At 44.1% G+C, this 25,782-nt stretch overlaps 1 protein-coding gene across 2 annotated transcripts in view; it reads right to left on the bottom strand.

Annotated features, from left to right (window-relative positions):
• Positions 1–2,862: 2,862 nt before the first annotated feature.
• sema6cb (semaphorin 6Cb) overlaps positions 2,863–25,782 on the bottom strand; it is a 264,346-nt gene continuing 241,426 nt past the window's right edge. For both annotated transcript variants that reach the window (XM_084336359.1, XM_084336360.1), the window contains 3 exons: positions 25,680–25,733; positions 17,793–17,948; positions 2,863–6,519 (listed from right to left, as the gene is read on the bottom strand). In XM_084336359.1, coding sequence (XP_084192485.1) covers positions 5,213–6,519; positions 17,793–17,948; positions 25,680–25,733 — 1,517 coding nt within the window. In that variant the 3' untranslated portion in view covers positions 2,863–5,212. The remainder of the gene's footprint in view (positions 6,520–17,792; positions 17,949–25,679; positions 25,734–25,782) is intronic.

Here is a 25,782-nt window from a genome sequence, read left to right as displayed (position 1 = left end):
CGTTTGTCTTGTTTACATCAGGGTCAACAAATGTTCAATTCATAGTGACATTTATGACATACACAACATACATGACATCATGACATTTATGACATACAGGTATATAGTACTGTTACATTTGTGACATATACGATATGCAAATATACAGTACTGTTACCCATAGATCCTAACATGGATTATATACATATGACGGTGAGGAGACTGTATAATTAGAATTACCTGTGTCCATAAAAGAGCCAACATCACTTTGCAGGCCAGTTTGTGCTGCTGCCGGGGAAAAAGGCAGGGGAGAGCTCACTGATGACTGATTTCAGGACCCTTCCTGAAAGAGATATCCATCCTTCCAGGGAAGAAGTTGAACTTCTTCATTATTTCCTGTACAAAGCAAAACACTATATGACATATCTTTATATTACACAGACAAGCTGCAGCGTTCTGGAACACCATCCCATCACACATCCGCGGTACTAATACACTCAGGTCCTTCACACACACTCTAAGCATGGCCATTAGCAAGTCACGTCTCAGTCCAGCTGCCCAACCCCTGTACACTATAGCCTGACTGTCGTGATTATGTATGTGTGCCTGCCTGCATATACAGTGCTTATACTGTACATGTATGGGCTTTGATTTGTCCCTGTACACCGTTTTTTTTTATAGATGCATGAATGCCTAGTAGTGACTAGTGAGTACAGAATATGTTTTAAATTGTTTTTATATTAGCTTTAATGGCCTTCTATTTTTCTGTTTGTTTCTGGCTTAAACATCTAGCCCAGGGACTACAACTGAAAACTAGCAACCCTGCTAATGTTGGCATATTTACAGTTTTTAATTTGTATTCATTTATAAATGTATAACTGTTGATTGATATGCACTGTCCCTGATCAAATAAACGGAGTAAAAAATAAAAGCATAGCAGATAGATAGTTAGATAGATAGGACACAATGTATTATCGTTATTATATGATAGCTCTGCTGTGCAGAAACAAAACACGACTCAGTCAGCTTCACTGAGTACATCCAACTCTTGAAACTGCCAACACAAACCCAAAAACAGTTTAACCTATTGGTAAACAAACGTGTTGTTGTGACATTGTTGGGATCTTATACTGTAGTTTACATTTGAAAAAAAAACGAACTCAGTCACTCGGTAAATCAATTCAATTGGAGTCTCTTTAAACAGCGGCAACACAAACCCAATAACCTATTGGTAAACAAACGTATTGTTGAAAATATACAATATGACTGCTGTTGTGACAGTGTTTAGGAATCGGATCTTATTTAGTAGTTTAAACTCACCTTCAAACGTTAACAGGTTGAAAAAAAACGCGACTTTCTCCAGCTCTGCAAAACGGATCTCTTCTTCTGTTCTTCTTCTCCTAAATGTGGATACAGCAGCGCAGCATCCACAAACTCGTGAGAGGTATGATGACTAACCATTACACCACGGTGGCAGATAAATAAAATATCCATTATATATCCATTAATGGACAAGAGAGCCGTACGTCGGCCGTCTAATGAAGTTAGATTTATACAGTACACTTTGACTGCTGAATTGACACGTTTAACTTATTCATTTTTTAATTCAGCAACAGTAATGCTTCTTACTGTTACTGTTAGAGACTGTGCTAGGCGCGACAATGCTGCTGCGGCGTTGAAGTGGGAAAGCGGAAGTGAAACACAGCAGCCTCTGGCGTTGCCACCTCGGCCGTTGCCGCGGGGCGGGGCCGCGGCGTGTCACGTGGCCGTCGCGGCCAATCAGGCCAACCCCGGAAATCAAATCCGTTGCGGAAGTGATACACGCACCCGGCACGGCAGTGTTGCGATGCAGTGCATTACGTGGTTTGCCACTCGGGCGCCCACGAGTTACATTTGTAACCATTGTTTGTTCTCATTGACTTGATGGAATCAAACTAGGCAGTCAAGAGAACTGCATACAAAACTAGTCAAAACTATGGCAAAGCTATTTTAGCCCCATGGTTCCAATAGGTCTTCTGCATTTTGTTTCATGGCTCTTGTCATGAACAGTTGCAAATTGGGATGCACAATATATCGTTGACCATATCTGTTTTCGGCTGATGATGGTGGATGGATAGGACTAGGAAAACCACCTAAATGGACACGTCAAACACAATCCTTCTCCATTTATATGGGATGTATATAATTATCTCAGCTGGAAACTATTTCCATGGCCATTGTTTTAATCATCCATCCTTGTGCATCAGTGTGAAAAAGCTACAGTAAACACATCACTGCTGCATGGCCACGGCTTTTGACTCAGTGTTTATTGGAGCCACTAATTATGCTGTGGTGGCTAATCATCAATTATCAGCCTGGGTTAAAACCTCAACTGACACCTCTGCCCCACCCCCCTGCGCAACACACTTGGGACAACACAGACATAAACATGCACATGTTTCAGTCATGATTATCTAATAGTGTGGAGGATAATTGCATAAACTAATCAATGCCGCCTCATTAGGGTGGTTTTGGCACAAAGGTCAATCTCGCTACGCATTGGGTGTTCTTGCGCTGTACCTATTTTAAGGAAAAGATTTCCCCATATAACACAAGGTTTATCTAATACAAAATACAATTGTATCAGGACAACACATTATGATTTATTGTCCTTGTATAATTATTACGGTTAAATTGATTACGGCTAAATACCTAGTCACTCTCCTGAAATTACAACATCAGTGTTGACACAAATTCACTCTTTCCATGTTTCCTACTGATAAACTGATCATATACTGTACTTAATACACAATGTCTTTTTTATGCTTTCCAATAGACTTTTGACACAGTCAGTGGCACACTTGCATTGTAGTTTAATTTATTTCTAATATAAGAGACATACAATGGTAATTCTGTGAGACCAAATTTATAGCCTGAAAATCAACAAAAGAACATAATACTGAAATCAATGAGAGCCCGGCCCGATAGATGTATTTACACTCTTCAAATACTGATGAGCCTTTAGAGTACAGACCATTCCCTTTCCATTACAATCTCCAAGCAAAACTGAAACAAACTCGCCAGCTACCGTTAGCTGTAGCTGCCACAGTTCCTCTAATAACATGGTCACAACCAGAAACAAGAGTTTGATGTGTTATTCAAGAAACCGTAATGGTATTTAATGCACATATTGCATGTTCTATCAAAAGTGACTGGTTTCTTTAGTTCAGACATTGCATTGTAATTGTACTATAATATCCCCATGTTTGCTGGACTCTATCTCAAGTGTGAAAACTAAAACTTTGGGTTGGGTCAGACGAGCTCCGGGGGAAATATGGAGCAATACCAGTTTCAGAGAGTAAATTATGTAGTGTTGTTGTTCTACAACAACTGTTCTACAACAACTGACGTGGTTCTAGTCAACACTGGTCTGAATTGACTTTGCCAAAAAGTGCAACAGTAGAGAGCTTTGAAGGAGTGTTTATTTTGGAGGCTGAGCCGACCGGCTTCCCAATCCTCGCAGGGGAAAGTCATTGGCAGATGTTCCCGGCAGCACCGCATCCCCAAATGCTCCCAAATATTGACCCAAGGAACATCTTGGGGTTACTTTAACATGTCTGATCAGAGTTCCTTACTGGTTTTCAAAGTTACCACACCTTCCCATCACCTGACTTCTTCTGCTACTTATTAAAACCAGGTGATATGTGGGACATACAAGAGGCGGGCGAGGGGGTTGGTTAAGAGGAACTGTGCTCCAAGTGTAGCCTATGTAACATTAATCAGAAAAACAATTATTACAGTGGCAATCAGGATTAGTGGAAACCCAGTGGAAACTGACATAAAAAAAAAAAAAAAAAAAAAACCAAGGTCAAATCTGCAGCCTCAAGCTGTGGTACCTGCTGAGCCCCCAACCCTCAATCCCTGTAGGATCACAGTTCCGGTAAAAAAAAAAAAAAATTCAATAGAAATACAAATATACAATAGATATGACATATACTGACGACCATAAAAAAGAAAATGAAACATCAACTATAGCAGAGTAGCATCTTAGCTCCTTGCATTTACCCTCACCCCCCATATAACACACTATATTAAATAAGGCACACATTTACACATACATTTAAAATTTGGCTAGTAATTATTCCTTTATTTACAACCAACAGCCACAAAGTTAATAATTATTATAATTGCAGTCCATACAATGTTAAGTTTCGACTTCCCAGATGGCACGGTTTCATTGTCCTCTTTGGGTCTGAAGATGCACCTTTATCTCCATGTTCATGTAGAACCCACTGAAGCTGTGAAGCAGCTGACATTCTCTAACAAGCCTTTATGGATCCTACTGAACCACTGGGGAACTAACTTCCTTGCATCTGCCTGGGGATTTTTTTTTTATAGCTGCTTTAGTTTTCTTACTCAAGTTAGTATTGCAGAGTTTGGTTGGATTTCTTTTTCAGCCAATGAATAGACCATGGAATTTCTTAATGAAGTGCATGATTTAGTACATAACCTCCACTTACCAACAGTGCTGTGGCCAGCGCTTCCTATGGGGAATCATTTGATATGTCTAGATGAAGGAGTATAGTAAGGCAAAGACATAACTACTTTTAGGGGAATCTGCTGACTTTCACCACAAGTTACCGTTACTGCATATGTATATGTATATGTATACATATACAGTGTGGATATAAACACACATATATATACACACACATGCATAATATAAACACATTCGGGGTGGGTTTATGGGTTGGGATTGGTAGCCAACACTACATCAGAAAGGTTAAGCAAAAGCAAGAGTCCCAACTCGTGAGCATGTCAAGAGGCTCCTGATGTAAGTTGAATGATGTTTAATGTTCTTTTTTTTCCTTTTTCTTTCTTTCCGTCTTTTCTTTAACACCAATGCTTCCAATAACTAAGTTGCATTGTAAATCCACACTGAGGACATTGGCAGCCTAATATAAAGTAGTGGCATTACACCACCCGAGTCCTTCATGGTTCTATGAGCAAGTAGCTGAGCAATACCAATATGGTATAAAGATATTTGTTGCAAAAAAAAAAAAGGAGGGAAAAAGTAAGTTTGGTTGAGGTTTTATCTCGGGGCACAGCGGCTGCCACAAAATCAGCTGTGTCTTCCAACGAAAGTCTGCAAACTTGTCACCCTCTACATTTATTCAAAGGAAGTCCCTTTGAAGGAGAAGATATAACATTGGAGATTCCACCTCTAGTTCAGTAGTCCACCACTTTGGTCTCCTCAGTAGTTGAACTTTCCCTGTGGGTTGACCGGGGAGGTGGCCGGTATGAAGAGGGGCTTGGGAGGGACATCAGGCTTGAGCGAGGCGGTCCGGCGTACGATGGCCCCCCGGTGGAGGACCTCTGGCTGGTCACCGGTGTAGCTGTGCTGACGTGTTAGGTACCCGTTGGGGATGAGCGGGTAGTGGACCTCGCAGGCGCTGCCGGTGGAGTTCATCCGAGCCAGGAGCGGCGGCGGATGGTGTGGCCCACCATTCCGTTGGCTGAAGCTGTGCTGCCGGGGAATCATCCCGCCTCCTCCTCCGTTGGACATCTTAGTGGCAGCGGCGATCAGCGAGTGCCTCTGGGAAGAGTGCCTCCTCTCCAGGGTGGACTGGTGATGTGGCGGGATGTCCGGGGGCACGTCCATGCGGCGGGTGAGGCTGTCCCGTGGTAATGTGGAGGAGCTGTAGTAAGGGGCCGATTCAGTTTCTGGGATTTGCGCCTGGATGCGGTTGGCAAAGGCAAGATGGCTTCCACCACTGGCCATCAGGCCGGGGGACGTCATGAGATGAGCGGTCTTGCTGGCGTTGGCCTCGTGTATGTGTTTCAGCAGCTCGTCCAGCGAGGTCACCTCCATCACCTTCTGTGAATAGCATGGGTAGAGCTGCTGGGATAGCATTCGCTCAGAATTGTGGATCTTCCGTTCCTCTAGATGTAGGGGACCTCCGACCAGAGCTTGCCCGTTAGATAGGCCGTGGGAATAGGGGAAAACCTGCTGGTGGAGCAGGGCAGAGCTAGGCCTGGAGCCCATGTTGTGCGACTTGGGCTCCTTGGCATTGTTGCAGTTCTGGTTCTTCTCCCACTGGTTCTTGAAAGCCTTCATGCTCTTGATGGGCAGCTCTGGGGTAGAGTCTGGCGTGGGCAGGCCAGAGAGCTCGGAGGAGTGGTGAAGGTGCTGGGGGTGGACCAGGTCTCCCATGGTGACCCCATGATGTCCGTTCCTTCTCGGTGGTTGATGCTCTTTGCTGCTAGTGAAGAGGGAGTTGTACAGCTTTGGAGAGGACACCTCCAGTTTGTCGTCTTTGCTCTGACTGTCCAGGAGGCCGTTAAGCTTGGCGAGGCTGCGGAGAGACAGGGCGTGAGGGATGGGGGCCTCCGGGTCCTTGGCCAGCCTCTTGGTCTTGTGGCCCGTATGGTTGCAGTAGCAGGAGACGAGGAAGCCGGAGAGGAAGGCGCCCAGGACAAAGGCCACCAACACGCAGGCGATCAAGAGTGTGTAGTGGACGCTGTGGCTGGTCTTCTCCACCTCCGGAGGCCGCCTCACACCTTTGGAAAGAAGACAAAGAAACAGAGCAGAAGGAAATACATTTAGTAAAGAGGCCTGAGTAAAGAAGCCTGAGTAAAGGCGTCAGAGGAAAACAACTAATGTAGGTCAAGTAGCAGCTGGGATGGACAGGTTGTTTACAGGTGTTTACAGAAGCGTCACCATGCAGGACACAGCATGGACAGAGAACTGAGGCTCTTTCCTTTCCTTCCTCCATTAATGGATCAATGAAGAGCTCTCCGCTCTTCTCTCAGACTTGGGGACGAGTGACAGAGGGCAGCAGCTCCCCAGTCAGAGAGAAATCAACTCTGAAATGAGCAGGGAGGGGGAGGGGGGGGGTTAAATATTGACGGGAGCAACACTGGCAGGAGCCTGATGTCACTTTCACAGACCTGTGCTTTTCCAGTGTGCGGATCAGTGGCGAGCGCACCTGGCATGATGAACGGAGCCAAAAATAGCAGGTCTACCGGACCGGCTGAGTGTGGCACCTTCAGCAGACAAAAACGTAAATGGAGGTTGTGAACTTCCCTAAGACGCTTAAAGAGACAGTCACTTGTACATGCCCCCAAAAACTCAAGTAATTTAGATGACGCACACGTACCAGTGGCAACGTCCTTGGATGATTTGACCCTGGCACTGTTATTTGCCTAATGGCGTGCGAGGCAGCAATGACGAGAAGAGTGAAACCTGCCACCTCTCATAATCCGAGCTCATTTGCGAAAAAGGCTGCTGCCATCTGTGGTGTCAGGGCCTTCTCCGCCCCCTCAATGACAGTCTCGGTGAAAATTATTAGTCTGGAGGTGGGGGGGGGGGGGGGGGGGGGGGGGGGGCGCGCGTAGTGGGGGGTGCAGGTGTTCCTAATTATCTCAATTCAACGGGTAATGAAAGCTCCGTTTAGGCATCATAATGGGAAACAATTGTGCCAATTTCAGCCTTAATGGTGGTTTATGACATATTAAAGATGACACAGACTATGGCGGCCGAGGAGAGGGGAAGATGTGGATAATTGAGTCTCTAAAAAGGAGTGTCTAATATTCCAGTCTTTGCTCCTAAATTACTTGTCTTAACCCAGACATGACCAATTTGTGCCAAGGGAAATCCACTTGCATGAATGAAATCAATGGCTAATCATCCGTAAAAATAATAATAAATAAAAAGATCTCTCCCTCATAAAATGTAAGCTAAATAATCTATATGTACAGTAGGACAATATGAGTTGCCACTGCAGGGGGAAGGCTAAGAGAATCATCAAGGACTCCAGCCACCCGAACAACTGCCTCTTTGAACTGCTGCGGTCAGGCAAGCGATACCGGAGTCTTAAGGCGAGCACAGAAAGACTCAGAAGAAGCTTCTATCCCCAGGCCATCAGGCTGCTCAACGAACAATAAACACTATGCAACAACCATCAAATGCACACAGCACACACATCCACACGCACACACTCACTTTAAACAAACAACTCACTGCAGCACCCACTTTACACACTTTAGAACACCTAAACACACTTTACACTTTATATTTATTGGTAAAGGATTTGCACTACAACTCGTACACCTTACTGTAAATTGTACCTAAATTGTACCTCATCCCATTTCTGCTCTGCACTATATAGTATTGTATATTAGTACATTGCATAGTATATTGTATATTGTATGGTAACTCAGTTACTTCTATTCTGCATCGAACATTGTACATATGTCTATACTGAACACTGTGACCTCTATTTTTACTTCTATTTTACATGCTATACTATTTTATTTCATACTTATCTTGTCTAGCACAGTCTGGAGCGTAACAGTAAGAAGCATTTTGTATAAAAGTATTCTGTACTTCTGTATGACAACTATTAAAGAAACTTGAAACTTGAAACACTGCCAGGTGCATTCAAATGTGCAACAAAATGCCAATCTTACCAATAGGTTGAAATTCACATACTGGACATCTCATAATTTGTGAGGAAGTAAAAGTGTGAATAATATATTTATATTTATGCATCTATAAATCTACTCCTGAGACAGTGGAAAGTTAGTGACTTGTATAACTATGTGTATGTTTGTGTATATGTGTGTGTGTGTGCAAGGGCTAGGTTAATGAGATTGTTATGCATGCAATTGGTGGCAAATATTAGTAGATGGCGTAAAGAGGTGGACATTTCTATGAGAAAGACTAGGAAGCAGAAACTCATTACAAATCGACAAAGAATGAAATCTTGACTTGTTGTCAGACCAAGCATATAAGCCTCAAAGGCACCTGCCATTGTGCTAACTGGGAGATGTACGATGGAAGAGAAGACAACTCCTTCGCCTCTCGTCATCATTAAAGCTTTCCTCTCGACAGAATCATGGTAGGAGATATAGAAAAATTAGCATCAAACAAAGTCTTTTAAATATTTTTTTTAATCTCTAGTGGTGATGATGATGGATGTGCTCCCCCTCCGTGTCTGAATCTGATGGGAGTTTTAATATGTAGGTCATGGTGCTACTACAGTATGTAACTTGTTCCACACCATTTGCCATCAACAGACTTTGTTTTAGAGTTACTGTTAAAGGCTAGATACCTCATTCAAACGCGTTATTGCCTCCAGCCACGAGGGGTCCTATGCCAACACATCGCCATAGAAAGATGCAACAGTAAATACTATGGCACACTATCATGGCTCCTCCAATAACATTTTCAACAGAGCTTCAAATAAAAAATCCTCATGTGTTTAATTTTTGTTTCTTTTTTTTGCCTCTGCTCAAGACCACATTAAAAAGTCATAAATCATAATTGTAATCACAAAGGGAGTAGCAATCCAAAGTGACTCTGCAATAAGCCGCTAATAACACTTCTTTTTAATCTTGGCGCCCCTCCTCTTTTTTCTGTGGCCTTGTATCACCCAGGCTGTCAGTCAGCTCTGTGGTGGCGATACACCCTGTGTGTTTGGTGCAAACGGCTCACAGGCCAGGCAGCGTTTACCACGACAGGAGAATAGCTGTGCGCCGTCAACCCTGTTGTTATCCCTGCGGCTCAACGGCTACCTGTGACTCATCTGATGCCCCTGGACCATGACCCCCCACCATCGGGGGAGGGCAGACTTGTTGAAGGGCTCCACCTGGTCGAGGAAGGATGAGTCAAGTGCCACGGTAGGTGGGGAACGGCAGAATGCACATGGGAGGTAGACAAATCCTGACCCCACGCTCAACCTGTCACAACATGTTTGGGGAGCGGGCCGGGACGACTCAATCACCGCGTATGGGTGACATATGGTGGCGTGGCCCACAGTGAAATTAATACCCAGTGAATCATGGGGCCAGACGGGCGAGCGGCTAGATGGCGCGTGGGCGGAGCATTACATGCAGGCCAACTGGACACTGACTCCATGTTGCCTCTTTGGAACCATGAACTGGAGCAGACGCCTGCACAAAATATTTCATAGTTTATTTTAGTTTAATTTTAGACGTTCAGATAACTCAAACGCTGAAAATGGAGCTTTTGTTTTTACTAAAAGGCAGGTTTTGTCGTTATTGGAAGCTACGGTGGCGCCTCAAAGTGATAATTAAAAGATACTTTACAGTCACTTTGCAGCTTCTCTGATGTCTACAATTTATTTTCTGCGCACGTCTCCGCTCGTACGTAGTCACGTTATATTCCGGTGTCAATTCGATGTGACGCGGCTCCGCAGAAGGCTTAATATAGAGATACTCAAGTCTGCCAAAAAGGTAAGCAGACAGATGGGACTGCGTGAGAAGAGTGGAGACGAAGGTAGAACGGTGGGGAAGGGACGACAGCGAGGGAGAGAGAGAGAAGGTAATAAGGGGAAAACAGCTAAGCATGAGAGAGAGAGAGAGAGAGAGAGAGATGAGGGGGTAAAAGTCAACCTTGGTGGTGATGGGAGAGGGGGCTGAACGAGAGAGGACTCAAAGATTGCAGGGGGATAGAGGGGCAACATCAAAGGAATAGAATGGAGGATGAAAGAGAAAGAAAGAGATATAATGTGCAAAGAGCAGATTGTAAGAGGGAGGATAGGGGAAGAGTGGATGGAGAGAGGGGGGAGAGAGAGAGATGTGTTGAGGGTGAGTGACAGATCGTCAGTCTGCCAGGGTTGTGAAGTCTGCGTGGCACTTTGCAACAGCTGTGTTATGGTGTAAAAGAGGCTTGGCGCTTCTCGCACGGCAAACTGTAGGAAGAGAAACACTTTTGTGATTACATCCATATTGTTAAAAATAGAAAGCACGGTGGGGTTATGTAAGCAAGCAGAGGCTATACAACAACATCGCCTTGCTAATTGGAGATGGGGTTTGTGTGGGGAGACGAAGTTGAGAGCATCTAGTTGCTTGTGTGCGTGCGTGGGAAGTCTTATTTCTGCAGGTGATAAAGTTAAGTCAGAAAACAAATTACAACTGTGGGGTGACACCTACTGTCTGGGTGTGAACCATTAAGTACTCTATTAAGGCCTTTGTGAGATATCTCGGGTGTCTTTCAACTGACGGAATTTAGAATATGTACACACTTAACGCCACAACAGATAATTTTCAACAATAATATATCATACATCACTGTCAGAATAGTTGTGATACCTTGGTATAATTAGTTAAATAAATTACGATCATTGCCGAAACAATATGGTAGCCTACTTCTCATGATGAAACCACATTTCCTATAATCCTGCTGCAGCAAATTGCCATTTGTTCCCGTCCCCCTGGCAGCTTCCCACATGGGATTTGTTTTGAACAGGCAGTGGTCATGAGACGGGGTTGCACGGCGTACCAAACTTCTTTGAGCAGGAGCATGCGCAGGAGGATGTGCACACGCGTGCACACAAGAATGCGTTCCACTCGACTCTGCGCCAAGTACCCACCTACAGTACTTTGCATAACAATAGCTCAGGTCGTCAGGTGTGTTCAAATACTACAGTTGGACCATTAAACACAAAACCGGTGAATGAAATGTTACATTCCATTCCTAGAGGCAATTAGGCATAGTCTTTATTCGCGAGGGGACATTTATGCACATGCGCGGGAGCATGTGCACGCACCGTCATTAGAACAGTGCAACCACCTATGAAATCACCACTGCACCACTGGTTTTGAAGAAGCTACAAGGGGGTAAATAGCCCCTTCTAACCATGAATGTAGAGTTATCTTTTGTTTGTAAAAGGCTTTCTTTGCACCGTTCAGCAGAACTCTACCAACAAGACCTGTCGCAGTCGCGTCAATTATCTTTCATTCTCGTCGGTCCCATGTTTTTGTGGTAATCCTGCCAGGGTATGGACATTGAATTTACAATGATATATTAATGTTGAAACTTTACTTTAGTGCTTTAATGCTTTTTTACTTTAAGGAGTTTAAGGTTTGATATTCTTGAACTGGACTTAAAAGTATTGAAACATTTCAAAATAAAAGCATTGAAACACAACACCAGTGAAGACTCACTGGTGAAGACTCACTCATAAACTATTTTGTACAGAACTTGTTTCCACCATGTGTTGTCTTTTCTCAAGTGTATGTGTTCTATTTTTGTTCATACAGTTCAAAATAGCCTAATTAGTTTCCTGTTCTCCTAGCTTGGGAGAGGATGTAATTGCTCCATTATTACTCCATTTGTCCCAATGAGAAAGCAACGAGACAAAATGGCCCCCGGGCCGCGAAAGCAAGCATAATACCTCCTGACTAATGCTACAGTGCGATTTCTTCAGAAGTAACCAAAAACAACCAACAAAGAAGACAAACAGAAAAAGCAACATTAACTGGAGAAAAACTCCCAGGACTTCTGAGAGGGAAAATAATGAACTATTTTCTTTTTCAAATCTGGGTGAAAAAAAGCATGTTTATCTCGTTCCTGTGAACTCTAGTAATTTGACAGTTTAAATACCTGACATAGTTAGCAAATAGAGTACAATTGTGTGTATGTGCATGCTGTGCACATATGAGTGTACGTACGCGTGCAAGTGCAGGGTGGTGGAAGTGAGTGAATTCAATCATGTACACTTGTTATTAAAAATTTGCATAATATTCCACCCCAGTGCCCAACCAATTGGATCCAGCTTGATTTATGCACATGAGGTAATATGATATGCTGTAATGTAGCGGATTCATTCCTATGAAAAGCAGTGGTAATGAACACTGCGTTTCATTACAAGAGTGTCGATGCATACAGAGCATCGATAGGTTTCATTATGATTCTGATTGAATAACAGTGAGGTTGTGCAAGCCTGGTGGCACCTGGCAGCTAGAGATATCGATTTCCCTGTGGGTTTTGGGGGTCACAAAAAAAGAAGAGCTCTGATCAACAAAAAGAAAGAAAAATAGCTCTGATCCAAAATAATTCATAAAATAATAATAATAATAAAATATATCTGCCCCCCCCCCCCCCCAAAAGAGCTCTGATCCAAACATGGTACAAAAAGCACGTTTTCTGTTTTAAACACTGGTACAAAACACACTCCAGCTTAAGCGCCGCCTCATAACCTCATCACAGGCTAACAGGCTAACAGCTCAGGCACAACACATGCATTATGTTGTACCTTTTACATGCAGCAATAAAAATGAGCGGAGGCATTCACCATCATCAGTGGCTGGTAAAGCAGATGTGTTCCACCGCTAACTTCACACCAGTGACGCTGTTGCCTAGATATACTGTAGGAAACGGCAGCTGTGGAAGGACCTCTGCTTTACCGACCAGCTTAAAGAGACAATCCACAATCTAAATCCTAAGTGATGTCAGATGCTGTCATACCTCAAGAAAGCATTATTTATATAGTAACATAGCTTCATACCGCGAGAGGTACCAGGATATGAATATGCGGCGAGGAAATCGGTGCATGCTTTCCTCCGGATGCTCTTGAATTTAGCCCGGACACGCCAAACAAAATAACTTGACCTTGTATCAAGATCTATGGTACAATGACAATTACCATCTGACGCTTATTACTTGTGGAGTGAACCGTCTGTTTAAGGGTCGTGGCCACTGACGTACACCCGGGGCCAGTTTCAGTAGAGAGGCGCTGAAACCGGAAGAAGGGATCAGGGTCGAAAAGGGGTACAGAGGGTAAGGAATTCAAAAGAGGAGGCAGGTACGGCTAAAAGGGTTAGTCCAAACCGAAAAACAAGAGGCAGCTAGGGGTGAGAAGTGCTATCCCCAGAGGTCAAGGAGACGGAAGGAAGGGGACAGGGGGTTAGGTCTAAGGAGTGGAAGGAGGACTGCATGGTAGGACACTGCAGGGCATCGTGGATCACTGTGACAAACACACTGCTGGTGTTGACCAACACCCTGTATCCTCCTCGTATTTGTCATTTGTTTCTGTTGAACTTCACCATTTCTATTCTATATAATTGAGATTCAAAAGGTGAGAAATCCTATTTTATCTGTATCCTAAAATCAATGTCATGCGCATTATTCGTCATCATGCGATTCCCACGCTTCGTCTTGAGCTTTCAGCACATCTGCAGTGAGCAAGATATTCATACCCGAGACGCCTTCCTGTTATGCAAATCACTAAATAATCAAGATGTTTGAAGTCTATTATCATACATTACCTTGTGTATTTTCTTGTTAAAGGGGAACTATCTTACTATTTCTTTCACTATTTGGGCAATTTTACACAATTCCTGCGAGACTATGGAACACATCTGTAAGGTAAAAAAAATAAAAATTTAAATTTTATTTCTAATCAAGTTCTGTAGAGCAGCATTTTCTACCATTCAAGATTCCAAGCTGTTTTTGGCTGGACTGGAGAGAGAGATAGAGAAGGAGGGGGGCATAATCCCACGGGACAATGCATTGGTAACTTGTTTCAAATGATAATATATACCCACGTGAATATTATTGCACGGATCGGAATAAGAATATATTTTGCAACAGGTTGATGTGACGCGAGTGCTGATACAGAGAGAGCGAGAGAGAGAGAGAGAGAATGAGCGAGCGAGAGAGAGAGGGAGAAAGAGAGAGGGAGAGACAGATAGAGAGGGAAGTGCAAGTGTTTGTCTGTCTAAAACCGCTTTCGCATTATTTCCACTAGCTCCGTTATTGAGCGAATTGTTGATTGTGGGTGGTGGCTACAACCAGGGGCTGAGATATGCAGATCAGTGCCTAATTCACGTCAGCGAACCAGTCAAATTAGAATGGCTTGGTTCAGTGGGGGAGGACCTTGTCTCATCTGAACTGCAGCAATGCGCAAAAAATTTAATTTGCGACATAGATAGTGTTGATACAACCCCACATTGCTAGAAAACAATGCTAAACACTGGAAAAGGCAATTTATAAGATAGTTCCTTTAAGATAGCATGATGGCACATATTCTGAAACCTTGGAATCTCTCATCCTATTTAAAATAGTGTTCTGTAGTGTAGACAAAAAATCGGACTATACCAAAATTGTATCTTTGGTACCTAGTGCAGCACAGGGTTGAAATAGCTGCTTGTGGAAAGTGAAGTAATCCGTAGGCGTTATGACTCTTGGGGAGCAGTACGGGGAATTACAGAGTGCCTTCTATAGTAAAACATGATGTCACTCGCAATTGTCGTAAAGTGCTAGCGAGCCGTGCGGATGAACTAAGGGAAAAAGTGCTGTGACGACATGCCTATGACTAAGTGACACAACATTGGCTGTTGCATGAGCGACTGTAATCTGTGCAACATGTGTAGTTGTGATAGGGCACGGTCCTGCGCGCTGCATGGCAACCGTAACGTGCCCTTGAGAACGTCCTGAAATGACTACAACAATTAATGGCGCGACCAGGGGAGAGGAGATGATGTGAGGAAGGGCAGCGTTGTTTCACCGTTGCTCGTTTGTTGCCGTTTATTTCCCCTGGCTAGTATCGTCAGTGTGGTTACCTTTTGGGTTATCTTGACTCTTCCTGCACACACCCTCCTTTAATCCCACATACTGTATTCCCGTTGTTTTAATTACAGTATGTGCAAATAAATCAAACACTTCAATGCCTGGATGGGAAACAATGCAAGCGAGTGGCATCTGTTGCCATGATCTTCAGAAGTACTGTATAAATAACTGAGTGAGGTGCCCCTGGTGTCGCCCCGCGCATGACACCAGAACCTTCTTCATGAAGGAGGTTCAGAGTGAGTTCACCTCGTCTTTTTAATGAGTTTCAGAAAGCCTCCACTTCCTTCTATTATATAGTCTTTTCCCTGTGCTTGTCAGCTAAATTAGCCCCCCCCCTCTGTTGTACCTGTCCCACACAGGTTCTTTAAATCTGTAGAAGAGTCTGGAAAAAGGTCAATCCACAATAGAAGGTAGAGGGGGAAAGAGAGAGAGAGGGGGGGAGAGAGAGAGGGAGGGAGGAGAGAGAGAGAGGGAGGGAAAACAATCCTCAGGGAGGGCTAGAATAGGGTGTCAACGCGGCTTTCGCTGACACATTGGGTCTCTGTGTTTCTACACAATGAGAAGGTGGGCGTTCTCTCCTGACAGGAATAGCTTTAGTCCAACCTGACTGCCGGCATTTTTCTAAACAGCGGGGTGTCAACAGGTTCTTGCACTGGCCCTTTACTAAGCCCACGTATTTACATAATACATCACAACCGACCGCCATCCAAGGGGATCTTTCACCTCGTGTTTTTATCCGCTTGGCCCTTGGCTACCGAAAATGGAAACACGAATTTGGTTGAGTTTAAGAGGGCGCGTGTGCTTTTATACGTAGTACGTAGGCTTAAATATTTAAGGTTGCATTGGTTTGTTGCTGGGACATCAGATTAAGGAATCTCCTGAAAATAGGACTTGAGATCGGGTACAACAGCCGTAGGGACCACTGTTGCTGATTGTTAACATGCACGGCTGCTACCTCTGCTGTAGTGCTTGTAGCCATGTCAAGCAGAGAGTGAGATGCCGAGTGAGCGAGAACGAGCGGAGGCCCTCCTTGAACTGCGATGCCGTTACTTCCACAGCAGTTCCTCCCTGGCCTCATTAACCCGTCTGCTCTGCTCTGGGTGACTGAACCGGCAGCACCGCCGACACCAGCTGAAACAGATTGCGTTGCTTGAATTTCTATTACCCCCCCCACACGCCCACACCCTCCCTTCCGACTTGACTTCCTCCGGGTTATTTATTTGTTATAGGCTTTTCTCATTCTAGCTTGAGTGGCTCATCATTGCAGCCGGAGACTCGTGGGCCTGAATGGAAGCCTCTCTCACTGGCTCCAGATTTATGGGCTCCTGATGTCGTACCGGCGGAAGCCAGGCGAGGAGAGGGCTCAGAAGAAAAGAACCTGTAGAGTTTTGTCTCCAGGTCGTAACGGAATGTTTAGGGCTCCGCTAGGGATTTCCTGGGGAGCAATATGGGAATGCACATTCGCCACGGCTGGTGGTGAAGTCAGACAGCGCGAGAAGACGAGTTAAGAGTGTGTGGTTCGTGTTGTTTGGAGGAATGGAGAGGTGTTAGTTAGGGTCATGTTGCGTGTTGTGTAGAGCGTGTGCGTCAACAAGCTAAATAAGAGTGGGGTAGTTCTGTTTGGACTCGGAGGCCGGATTTGATTTGAGGACTTAAATGCAATATCTATTGAAGTGATTCCATCTTCCTGGCTCATGGCCGTCTGACTGAGAGTCGGAGCTCTTTGTAAAGCTGCTCCCCCGTCTTTATTCCCATCACCTTGTGTTTAGTGAACACTTCTGCAGGGTCTGTGATCAAATGCTTTATCATGCAACACTCTCTCTGCCTAGTTGCCACACAGTGTTTTAATTCAGTGGAATCATTAAGTAAAGCTGAGTAGGCAATTATCAATCCTGTCACATCACATTAGAGATTAAGTGAAACTAATGAGGTGTATGGTTAAAACCGATTAGCTATGCTTAGTGCTCGTTACAAATAGGTTGCTATATTTGGAGAGAGTTAAGTGTTTGTGAAGTACGTAAAGTGATATTTCACTGGAGGAACATTTGTAGTTATTTTTTTGCATGCCTACTTCCATATAACTTAATTAACAGGGAACCTCATGTCAACAACACCGTGGTTCAGCCCCCCTCCCGCCCCCACCCTCTTGCTATTGATGACTGAAAATGGACAAAAAGGTACTTATTGAAAACTGTGGCTGTGGACACAGAGAAATGATCCATCACTATGGATACCCAGTGCAGCCAGTATAGGTGGTTATCTGTATTCATATGGGGGTATTTGCATGCTAAAAAGGTTCAGTGTTCTAATCTACCACAGTGAGATACCATTAGAAGCCGGGTGCAGAGCGTTAGTAGTCAGCCTGGTTAGAAGTCGACAGTGAAGCGTCCAGGGCCCAGCAGTGCAATCCCCCGCAGGTCAGAAGTCAATCAAGACAGAAACCCCGCCCCCTTACCCTCCATCTCCACAATGATTGGCTCCGAGTCAGGTGACCCCTGTTCCCCCTCTGGGGGAGGGCCATCAGGACCTGTACCTCTTTCAGAGTCACCTGCCTCCTTTGGGAATGCTGCCCCCTGATAGGTTGTGCTGGCACTTGTGGGTGTGGTCTTGCCTGTGGTTGTAGCGAAGGGGGAAGGAGGGGGCAACAAAGTGAGCGGTTAGTGAAACTAAAAACATCCTGGAATATAAAACCGTTCCATAGCAAAAGGCCTCAGAAAGAGAGAGAACAAAGATCCTGTATGGAAAAAAAGATTACTGTCACATCAGTCATCTGCTAATTATACAGTCCTTCTTGGCGACAATGAGGAATATGATGAATGCACTGAGCAGAACTTCACTCGTGCAGCCTATAAACCTGTTGAAGCAGCTCATCTCTCCATACATGCAGAATGATTTACAGCTTTAGAGTCACTTTCACCTGCTGTTTAATGCCCATAATCAGTCCCTTCAGGAAATTGCAATTCCACGATTGCAACAAATCAACTATGCTCCACAAATAGTCAGGCAGGGATTCAATGTTGACCTATTGCCATTCTTTAACCACAGAGAAATACCTTGCACCATTCAAAAAAAATTCAGGGCCATCAATTTTCACAAATCCTCCCAATTTTATGAGAGCAGGTCGTAAAACGCAGATCATAACTTCTTGACCTGCCATCTTTAACGCAGGCGACCTTTTTGCTTAACATTTTACTTTCATTAACATAACAATAAAACCTTCACAAGTAAAACCTGCTGAGAAATGGGGGCATTTGGGGTTCTAATAATCACGGTGAAATCCTGCAGGGACTGCCGTACAGATACAAACTATTTTGAGCAAATGTGAGTGCTTGGGGCGAAAATATGCCCAATATGGTCATGATTTGCATAAGATGCAGACGTTCAAAGTTTCCAAACTTGGCAGCCTTTTTGTTTCATCGCTGAACCACTGAGGAATCTTCTTCCCCCTCGCGCTGCAACCTATTTCACACTATTGCCGCATGGCATTGGTCCAGCTGGCTGTCCATCAATGACTCTTCCTGGGCGGATCAACTCCTTGCATGGTTGAAAAATCCTCCGTGATGGTCCGCCCTGCTAAACGCTTTCACAGATAGGGGGAAATAGATACGGCTAGCTGCTGGGGTTAATGCCATTTTGCACAGCTCTCTTTTCCACTACTTCACCCCAGCCATTTCACAGGCGACTGCTGTGTCACCTGGAAGAGAACTGGCTAAAAGGAAAATGGGCCGTGTTTAGAATCATGTTCAGCATTTGCCAAAAAACACACTTTTTATATATATATATATTTTCTTTCTCTTGTATTATCAAAAGTAATATAAAAATAAATATTCATTCTTATGACACGCTTCACATCATAAGCGCACTCTTATCTCTCCATTAGTACTTGCCCTTGTCTGGTATGCAGCATTCTGCTATTGGCCTGGACACTAATAAGCCAGCCATGATGTTAGCATACTGCAGAGTGGCTGCCCAGATTGGAGGCGAAAGGCCTGTTCTGTTTTCCTCCCTCGCTGTGCCAGTTGACAGTTTTCACTCCGAATAAGGTGCCCTGTCAGAGCGCCATCTGTGCCAGGCAAATTAAAAAGGCTCGCCAGGGGGAGTTCAGCCTTGGCTCGCCGGACAATATCTGCAGGACTGTATTTATTAGTTAAATGTATCACTATTTTGTATATCTGAATATGTGTCTTCATATTGTTCTCATTTACTGCGGAAAAAGAAAAAAATTACTCTGCTAATGCACTTGATTACCTACAACAGGAGTGTTTGTCTCACACCCGCCTTCGGTGCGCTTTCCAACAGGGGGAGTGGGGAGCCCAGGGCGACAACAGCTTTGTGTGGCATAAGGGATGTTTTATTGTCTTGGAAAGCTGATAATTGATCTTCAGTGTGAAGGCTTGAAAGCTGATAATTGATCTTCAGTTTGAAGGCTTGAAAGCTTTTTGTGTGATTCAGCCGGAGGAGAAAAAACAATTAAAAATAGTCTGACTGCGTGTGGAGACCTTCAAACGCTGTGGCGAAGCAGAGAGAGGTGGTAAAGAAATGCTAACGGCATGGTCTCCTACAGTACCTATTGAGCAATACCTCCCATCCAGCGGGGAGAGAACGCCGTGTACTGAGGCATTGTGGGAAGGCAGAGGTCTGGGGGGGCTAAGCCGCTGGCAGACAGAGTGGCCTCTGTTCTGAGAGGAGATGGGAGACCAAGGGAGCTGCTGGATGGATGGCTGTGTTTGTGGCTGTAATGGCAGAGTACTAAACGCTCCAGAGAAAAACCACCATGTCCCAATTCATCAGGTGAAAAATGGGTTTGACTTTGAGCGAATCTTAAAAACGCACTCTTGAGTGGGCAAGGGGTCGGTGGGGGGTCCTTAACTCCTATTATCCTTGGATTAGCATTAGTTTTAAGTCCATGTCCAGACGAAAACGATTTTGATCTTTTTCGTTTTCATTTAGTTTATTTAAAAAAACGTTTCCGTAAAAACGAAATCGCCTCAAGAAATAAGTGCATGGCACAAATGTACAAAATAAATGTCTTTCCTGTTTTAGACGTCGCTCTTTTATTTTGAAACCCCCCGACCGGAAGTGTTATCGTCGTTTTCACTAGCGCCGTCCGGTTCTGTGCTTTTGAGCTCACGCTAGTTTTCCAAAGGAGAGGAGAGAGACCACGGCTCACATGCGCAAAATGCAGCTACAAGCAATCGATGAGGAGGATTTTAATCGGCAGGAGAGAGAGCGTGTCAAAGCCGTATATAATATGGTGCGGTCATAGCCATGACAGCGCAGCTCGAACTACCTGTTTTAAATTAATTTATTGATGTTTAACTTGTCCCTGTGTCCAGTCCTTTCGACTAGCAAACGTTGTCTGTATTTAACGTTACCTCAGGATACCACTTGTCTATTGTATTTAGTTGGTTAGCTATTTAGCTAATGTTGATAGCATTGAATAGCATCAACGCTAGCTGGCTGGCTACAGCTGGCATCGTAAATCTCAACACTAGCCATGGGAATACTATTTACTAAATTATGGAGGCTTTTTAATTGTCAAGGTAAGAGAGGATTTGTCATGATCCATGAACTGAAGGCGTATGCTATGGAACAGTATGTGCTTGGCTACTACTTGGGTTTTCAGAAAAAGGCCCGCTATGTGACGCTAATCTCTAGCTAGTATCGTATAGTGTATTTCATCACAGTAACCTCCCGGTGTTTAATAAACACTTCTAGCCAGGACATATCTGGACATATAAGACATATGTATCATGTTTACTTTTTGTTGGCTGGGTTTGCACATGCGGATTAAGGGAGATGTCAATCTGTTGTCGACGGTGGCGTACAGGCGCAGTACATTTAGCTGTAAAAGCCTGATCAAGCTCAATAGCTTCTGTAACACGAACGAAACTACTCTGTACGATGCCATTTTTGTTGTGATGTTGGCTGAGTTTGCACATGCGGGTTGAGGGAGAGGTGAGCTATCGCGTCATCGGTTCAGGAAAAGACGCGCATAGGCTTGTAAAGACGGCAACCCAAGGGGGGCGTCTTCAGATTTGCCCAAAATAGCGTTTTCAGGCTCCCAGAACGCAGTTCCGTGTGGATGAAAGCTATTATGATAAAATACTTTGACTGATACGACCGAAATCGCTTTCGTCTGGACATCGTATCAGTCAAAGTATTTTATCGTATGCACCTTTCATCCACACGGAACTGTGTTCTGGGAGCCTGAAAACGCAATTTTTTGAGACCAGTTCCCAGAGTGGGAAAATCTGAAGACGCCCCCCTTGCATCGCCGTCTTTACAAGCCTATACGCGCATTTTCCTGAACCGATGACGTGATAGCCCTCCTCTACCTTAACCCGCATGTGCAAACTCAGCCAACATCACAACAACAATGGCATTGTACAGAGTAGTTGCGTTCGTGTTACAGAAGCTATTGAGCTTGATCGGGCTTTTACAGCTAAATGTACTGCCCCTGCACCGTCGACAACAGATTGACATCTCCCTTAATCTGCATGCAAACCCAGCCAACAAAAACATGATACATATGTCTTATATGTCCAGATATGTCCTGGCTAGAAGTTTTTATTAAACACTGGGAGGCTACTGTAATTAATAAATACACATAGCAGGCCTTTTTCTGAAAACCCAAATAAGCTAAGTAGCCAAGCACATACTGTTCCATAGCATACGCTTTCAGTTGATCATGACAAATCCTCTCTTACCTTGACGATTAAAAAGCCTCCATAATTTAGTAAATAGTATTCCCATGGGCCTGGTGTTGAAATTTTACGATGCCAGCTTGTGAGAATTCGTTGTAGCCAGCCAGCTAGCGTTGTACCTGTGTGTCCAGTCATTTCGACTAGCAAACGTTGTATTTAACGTTACCTCAGGATACCATTGTATTTAGTTGGTTAGCTATGTAGCTAATGTGGATAGCATTTTGTATAGCATCAATGCTAGCTGGCTGGCTACAGCTTTATTTACTAAATTATGGAGGCTTTTTAATCGTCAAGGTAAGAGAGGATTTGTCATGATCAACTGAAGGCGTATGCTATGGAACAATATGTGCTTGGGTTTTCAGAAAAAGGCCAGCTATGACGCTAATTATTTAGCTAATATTGATAGCATAGCTTGCTGGCTACAACAATGGAGGATACGCTTCCTGCCTCCCTGCGGGACCAATATTATTCTATGACAGCCCCGCCCCCATTCGCTAACCAACCAATCACTGCTACGCAACATCAGCGCAAGGTTCATCAGATTAGATTTGAGAGAGATGTACGCAACATCCTCGCAACACAGTCTACAAGACCCTCTGCAACAACCGCGTTGAAATCGCGCTGATGTTTTGTTGCAGTTGCTTTGAAGTTGCTGTAGCACGTAGAGGCCTTAAGAGTGGATGAGTGTCGCAGAGAGTTAAGCTAATTGAAAACCACTGGCTTTGTGTTCTAGACCATTGCCTCCCATTTCCATTGAAATGGCACCGTGTTAAGTTGTTGTGCCAACACCTCCTCCCCCTTTTCTGTGAGCGCTAGCCAGTTAGATAGATAGCATTCCTATTCCCTCCCTGCCATGGGGCTTCACTGTGTGGGCAGCAGTGGAGTAATGGGACGTGACAGGGATGATGATACAGGGAATTAGGCAGCTTGGCCACCATAGCTGCTGGCCTGTCAAAAGAGTGATGCCAGTGCTCTGCTGGACAATAGCTCCAATGTTAAAGCCGTCACTCTGGGAGAGAGAGAGAGAGAGAGACAGAGAGAGACAGAGAGAGACAGAGAGAGACAGAGAGAGAGAGAGAGAGAGAGAGAGAGAGAACCAACCGCACTCGTGCCTCACAAAACCCTCTATAACTACTCATGTTTTGCCGAAAAGGCATATAAAGCAGTTTATACTGGGCTTACATAGCTAGCAAACCCTTATGCCGAATTAGTATTTCGCAAATCCGTTAGTGGTCGGAAGGGAAGGACATGGTCCACTCTCTTTGAGCTGTAAGCTACTTGCTCCGTGAGGTGAATTCACAAGCAGTCTAATCGAGACGTGCGAGTCTGGCAGTTATGGGTTTGTTCAATCACTGGGAAAATGGGCATAGTTCAGGAACTGTAGTGACCTTGAACCAGAGTGACAGCTGAACCAACAGGCTTGTGTAGCAGAGCAGCCGTGAAACAAAGTAAGCCCAATATCTGTCCTGGCCTGAAACACAGTAAGCCCAATATCTGTCCTGGCCTGAAACACAGTAAGCCTAATATCTCCCTTGGCCTGAAACATAGTATGCCTAATATGTCCCTCAGCCTGAAACACAGTAAGCCTAATATCTCCCTTGGTCTGAAACCTTGTATGCCCAATATCTTCCTTGTTTCCCATGCAGAGGATCCGGCTTTGACTCCAGTTGGGTGAGCCTTGCATCCTGGTGACTGGCAGGTGTGAGGAGGTCACCCGCTGAAAACATTGGCTGTCGTTTTTCCCCGAAGGAATTTGAAAACACTGACACTGCAGACGTTCTTTTCACCGGGTCTTGTTTTGAAGCAGCGACGAGCACAGGACTTTATAGGGGCAGGTGCTCAAAGGCTGAAAAGGGCACTGGGCCTGTGCGTGTGCGGAAAAGGGGTGGCCCCCTTTTTATGCTTTTTGGGGGGTTTTGGTGATCAAATATTGAATATTGAACTATAATAATCAGTGCAGGAGCTCACTTATCCTTGAAAGACACTTTTATCACTGACTTAAAAGGCCCATACATCTCCATAAATAAAAAAAGGGCATAAAAAGGGCACTTTTTTATGAGGCACAAAAGGGCAGGTGCTCGAGCACCCTTTTGGCTCTATGTGTGCACGTGCCTGAAGTATGAATGGCCCTTTAAGCCCTGTGGCGCTCTGTGGTAACCAGTGATGGGAATAACGGCGTTATAAATAACAGCGTTACTTTTTTCAGTAACGAGTAATCTAACGGATTACTCTTCCAATCTTAATAACGCCGTTAACCGCTACTGCCAAAAATGTGGCACGTTACTATGATTGAAGCGCATACATGCTGACGATTGGCTGAGGTTGAGTAAAATTTCATGGTAAGCCAATCAGAGGTAGAGTTGGGCGGGTGTTTGAAAGCATAGTGGGACACACAACGAAAACACAAGTGAGTCAGTCAACGAGAGTCCGTGTACGTTTTGATAGTTTGTATGGCGAGCCCAAATAATCCAAAACAAATCCAACAAACAACACAAGCGAGTCAGTCAACGAGAGACGGGTCCATGAGTTTTTTGTTCGTTCTTAGTCTTGTGTTTGTTGTGTTGCAGCGCATGGCACTACAGAAGTGGAGGCTCTACTACTGACAGCCTTATCAACATAGTGCTGCACTTCCTGGTTAAATATCACAGAGAGAGAGAGAGAGAGAGAGAACTAGAGAGATACAGAAAGAGAGAGAGACACACACAACACATCTGTTTTTTTAGTTTTATTTGCACTACAAAGAATGTATACTGTATCTGTATGTCATGTATGTCTTAAATGTCATGATTAGATTAGTTTAGATGATTAGATTAGATTTTTATATCTGTATGTTGTGTATGTCATAAATGTCATTGAATTGAAAATGGGGGACCCTGATGTAAATAAGATGAAAGTCTTTCTCTGGGTCTGCATCCCCTCAACAATTGTGTGTATTGAGCTGTACTGTAAACATTCTGCAATCTTGTTAATTAAAATGTTCAATCAATCAATCAGTATATATTTGTTATTTATTTTTGGTATAGTGCTTAACAAGCATAATTTAATGTTGCCCAGTTGTGGCCCGTTGAGGGGCAATACATATCAAAAGTTCCAAAACATCTATTGTGTTTGTATTTGTATGATCCACTATATAAACATAGTAATTATAATATCTACATACATGGCATTTGATTGGAGGCTAGTCTCACTTTGTCCCACAGCAACATTAAAATAGTTTAGATTTGTGTACGTTGTTTATGTTAAGAATTTACTTGAAAGTAACGCAATAGTTATTTTTTGAAGTAACTAATTACTTTTATAATTTGTAACTGAGTAAGTAATTTAGTTACTTTTTGGAAGAAGTAACTAGTAACTGTAACTAGTTACTTTTTTTAACACTGGTGGTAACCCGGCTTGAAGGTTACTTGTGTATATGAGTAAATGACATGCAAGACACATGTTTTGTTCATTCGGCACATGAGAAAGAAACTTTGGACATGAAAAACAGTGCCTCAACAGTGAGAACGTAAAACAGGTCTACTGACCGTACACTGAATCTGAAGGTAAAACAGGTCTACTGACCGTACACTGAATCTGAAGGTAAAACAGGTCTACTGACCGTACACTGAATCTGAAGGTAAAACAGGTCTACTGACCGTATGCTGAATCTGCGGCGGCGGTGTTTTGCTTTCGCGTCGTCGCCAAGACGTCTGTTGGTGGGAGAGGCAGAGAAGCAAGAGACGAGAGAGAAAATGAGGA

Source organism: Notolepis coatsorum (assembly GCF_963971535.1).
Source record: "Notolepis coatsorum genome assembly, chromosome: 19".
Lineage (NCBI taxonomy): Eukaryota > Metazoa > Chordata > Actinopteri > Aulopiformes > Paralepididae > Notolepis > Notolepis coatsorum.
The sequence above is the reverse complement of the archived record's forward strand: the minus strand, read 5'-3'. Positions and strand labels throughout refer to the sequence as shown.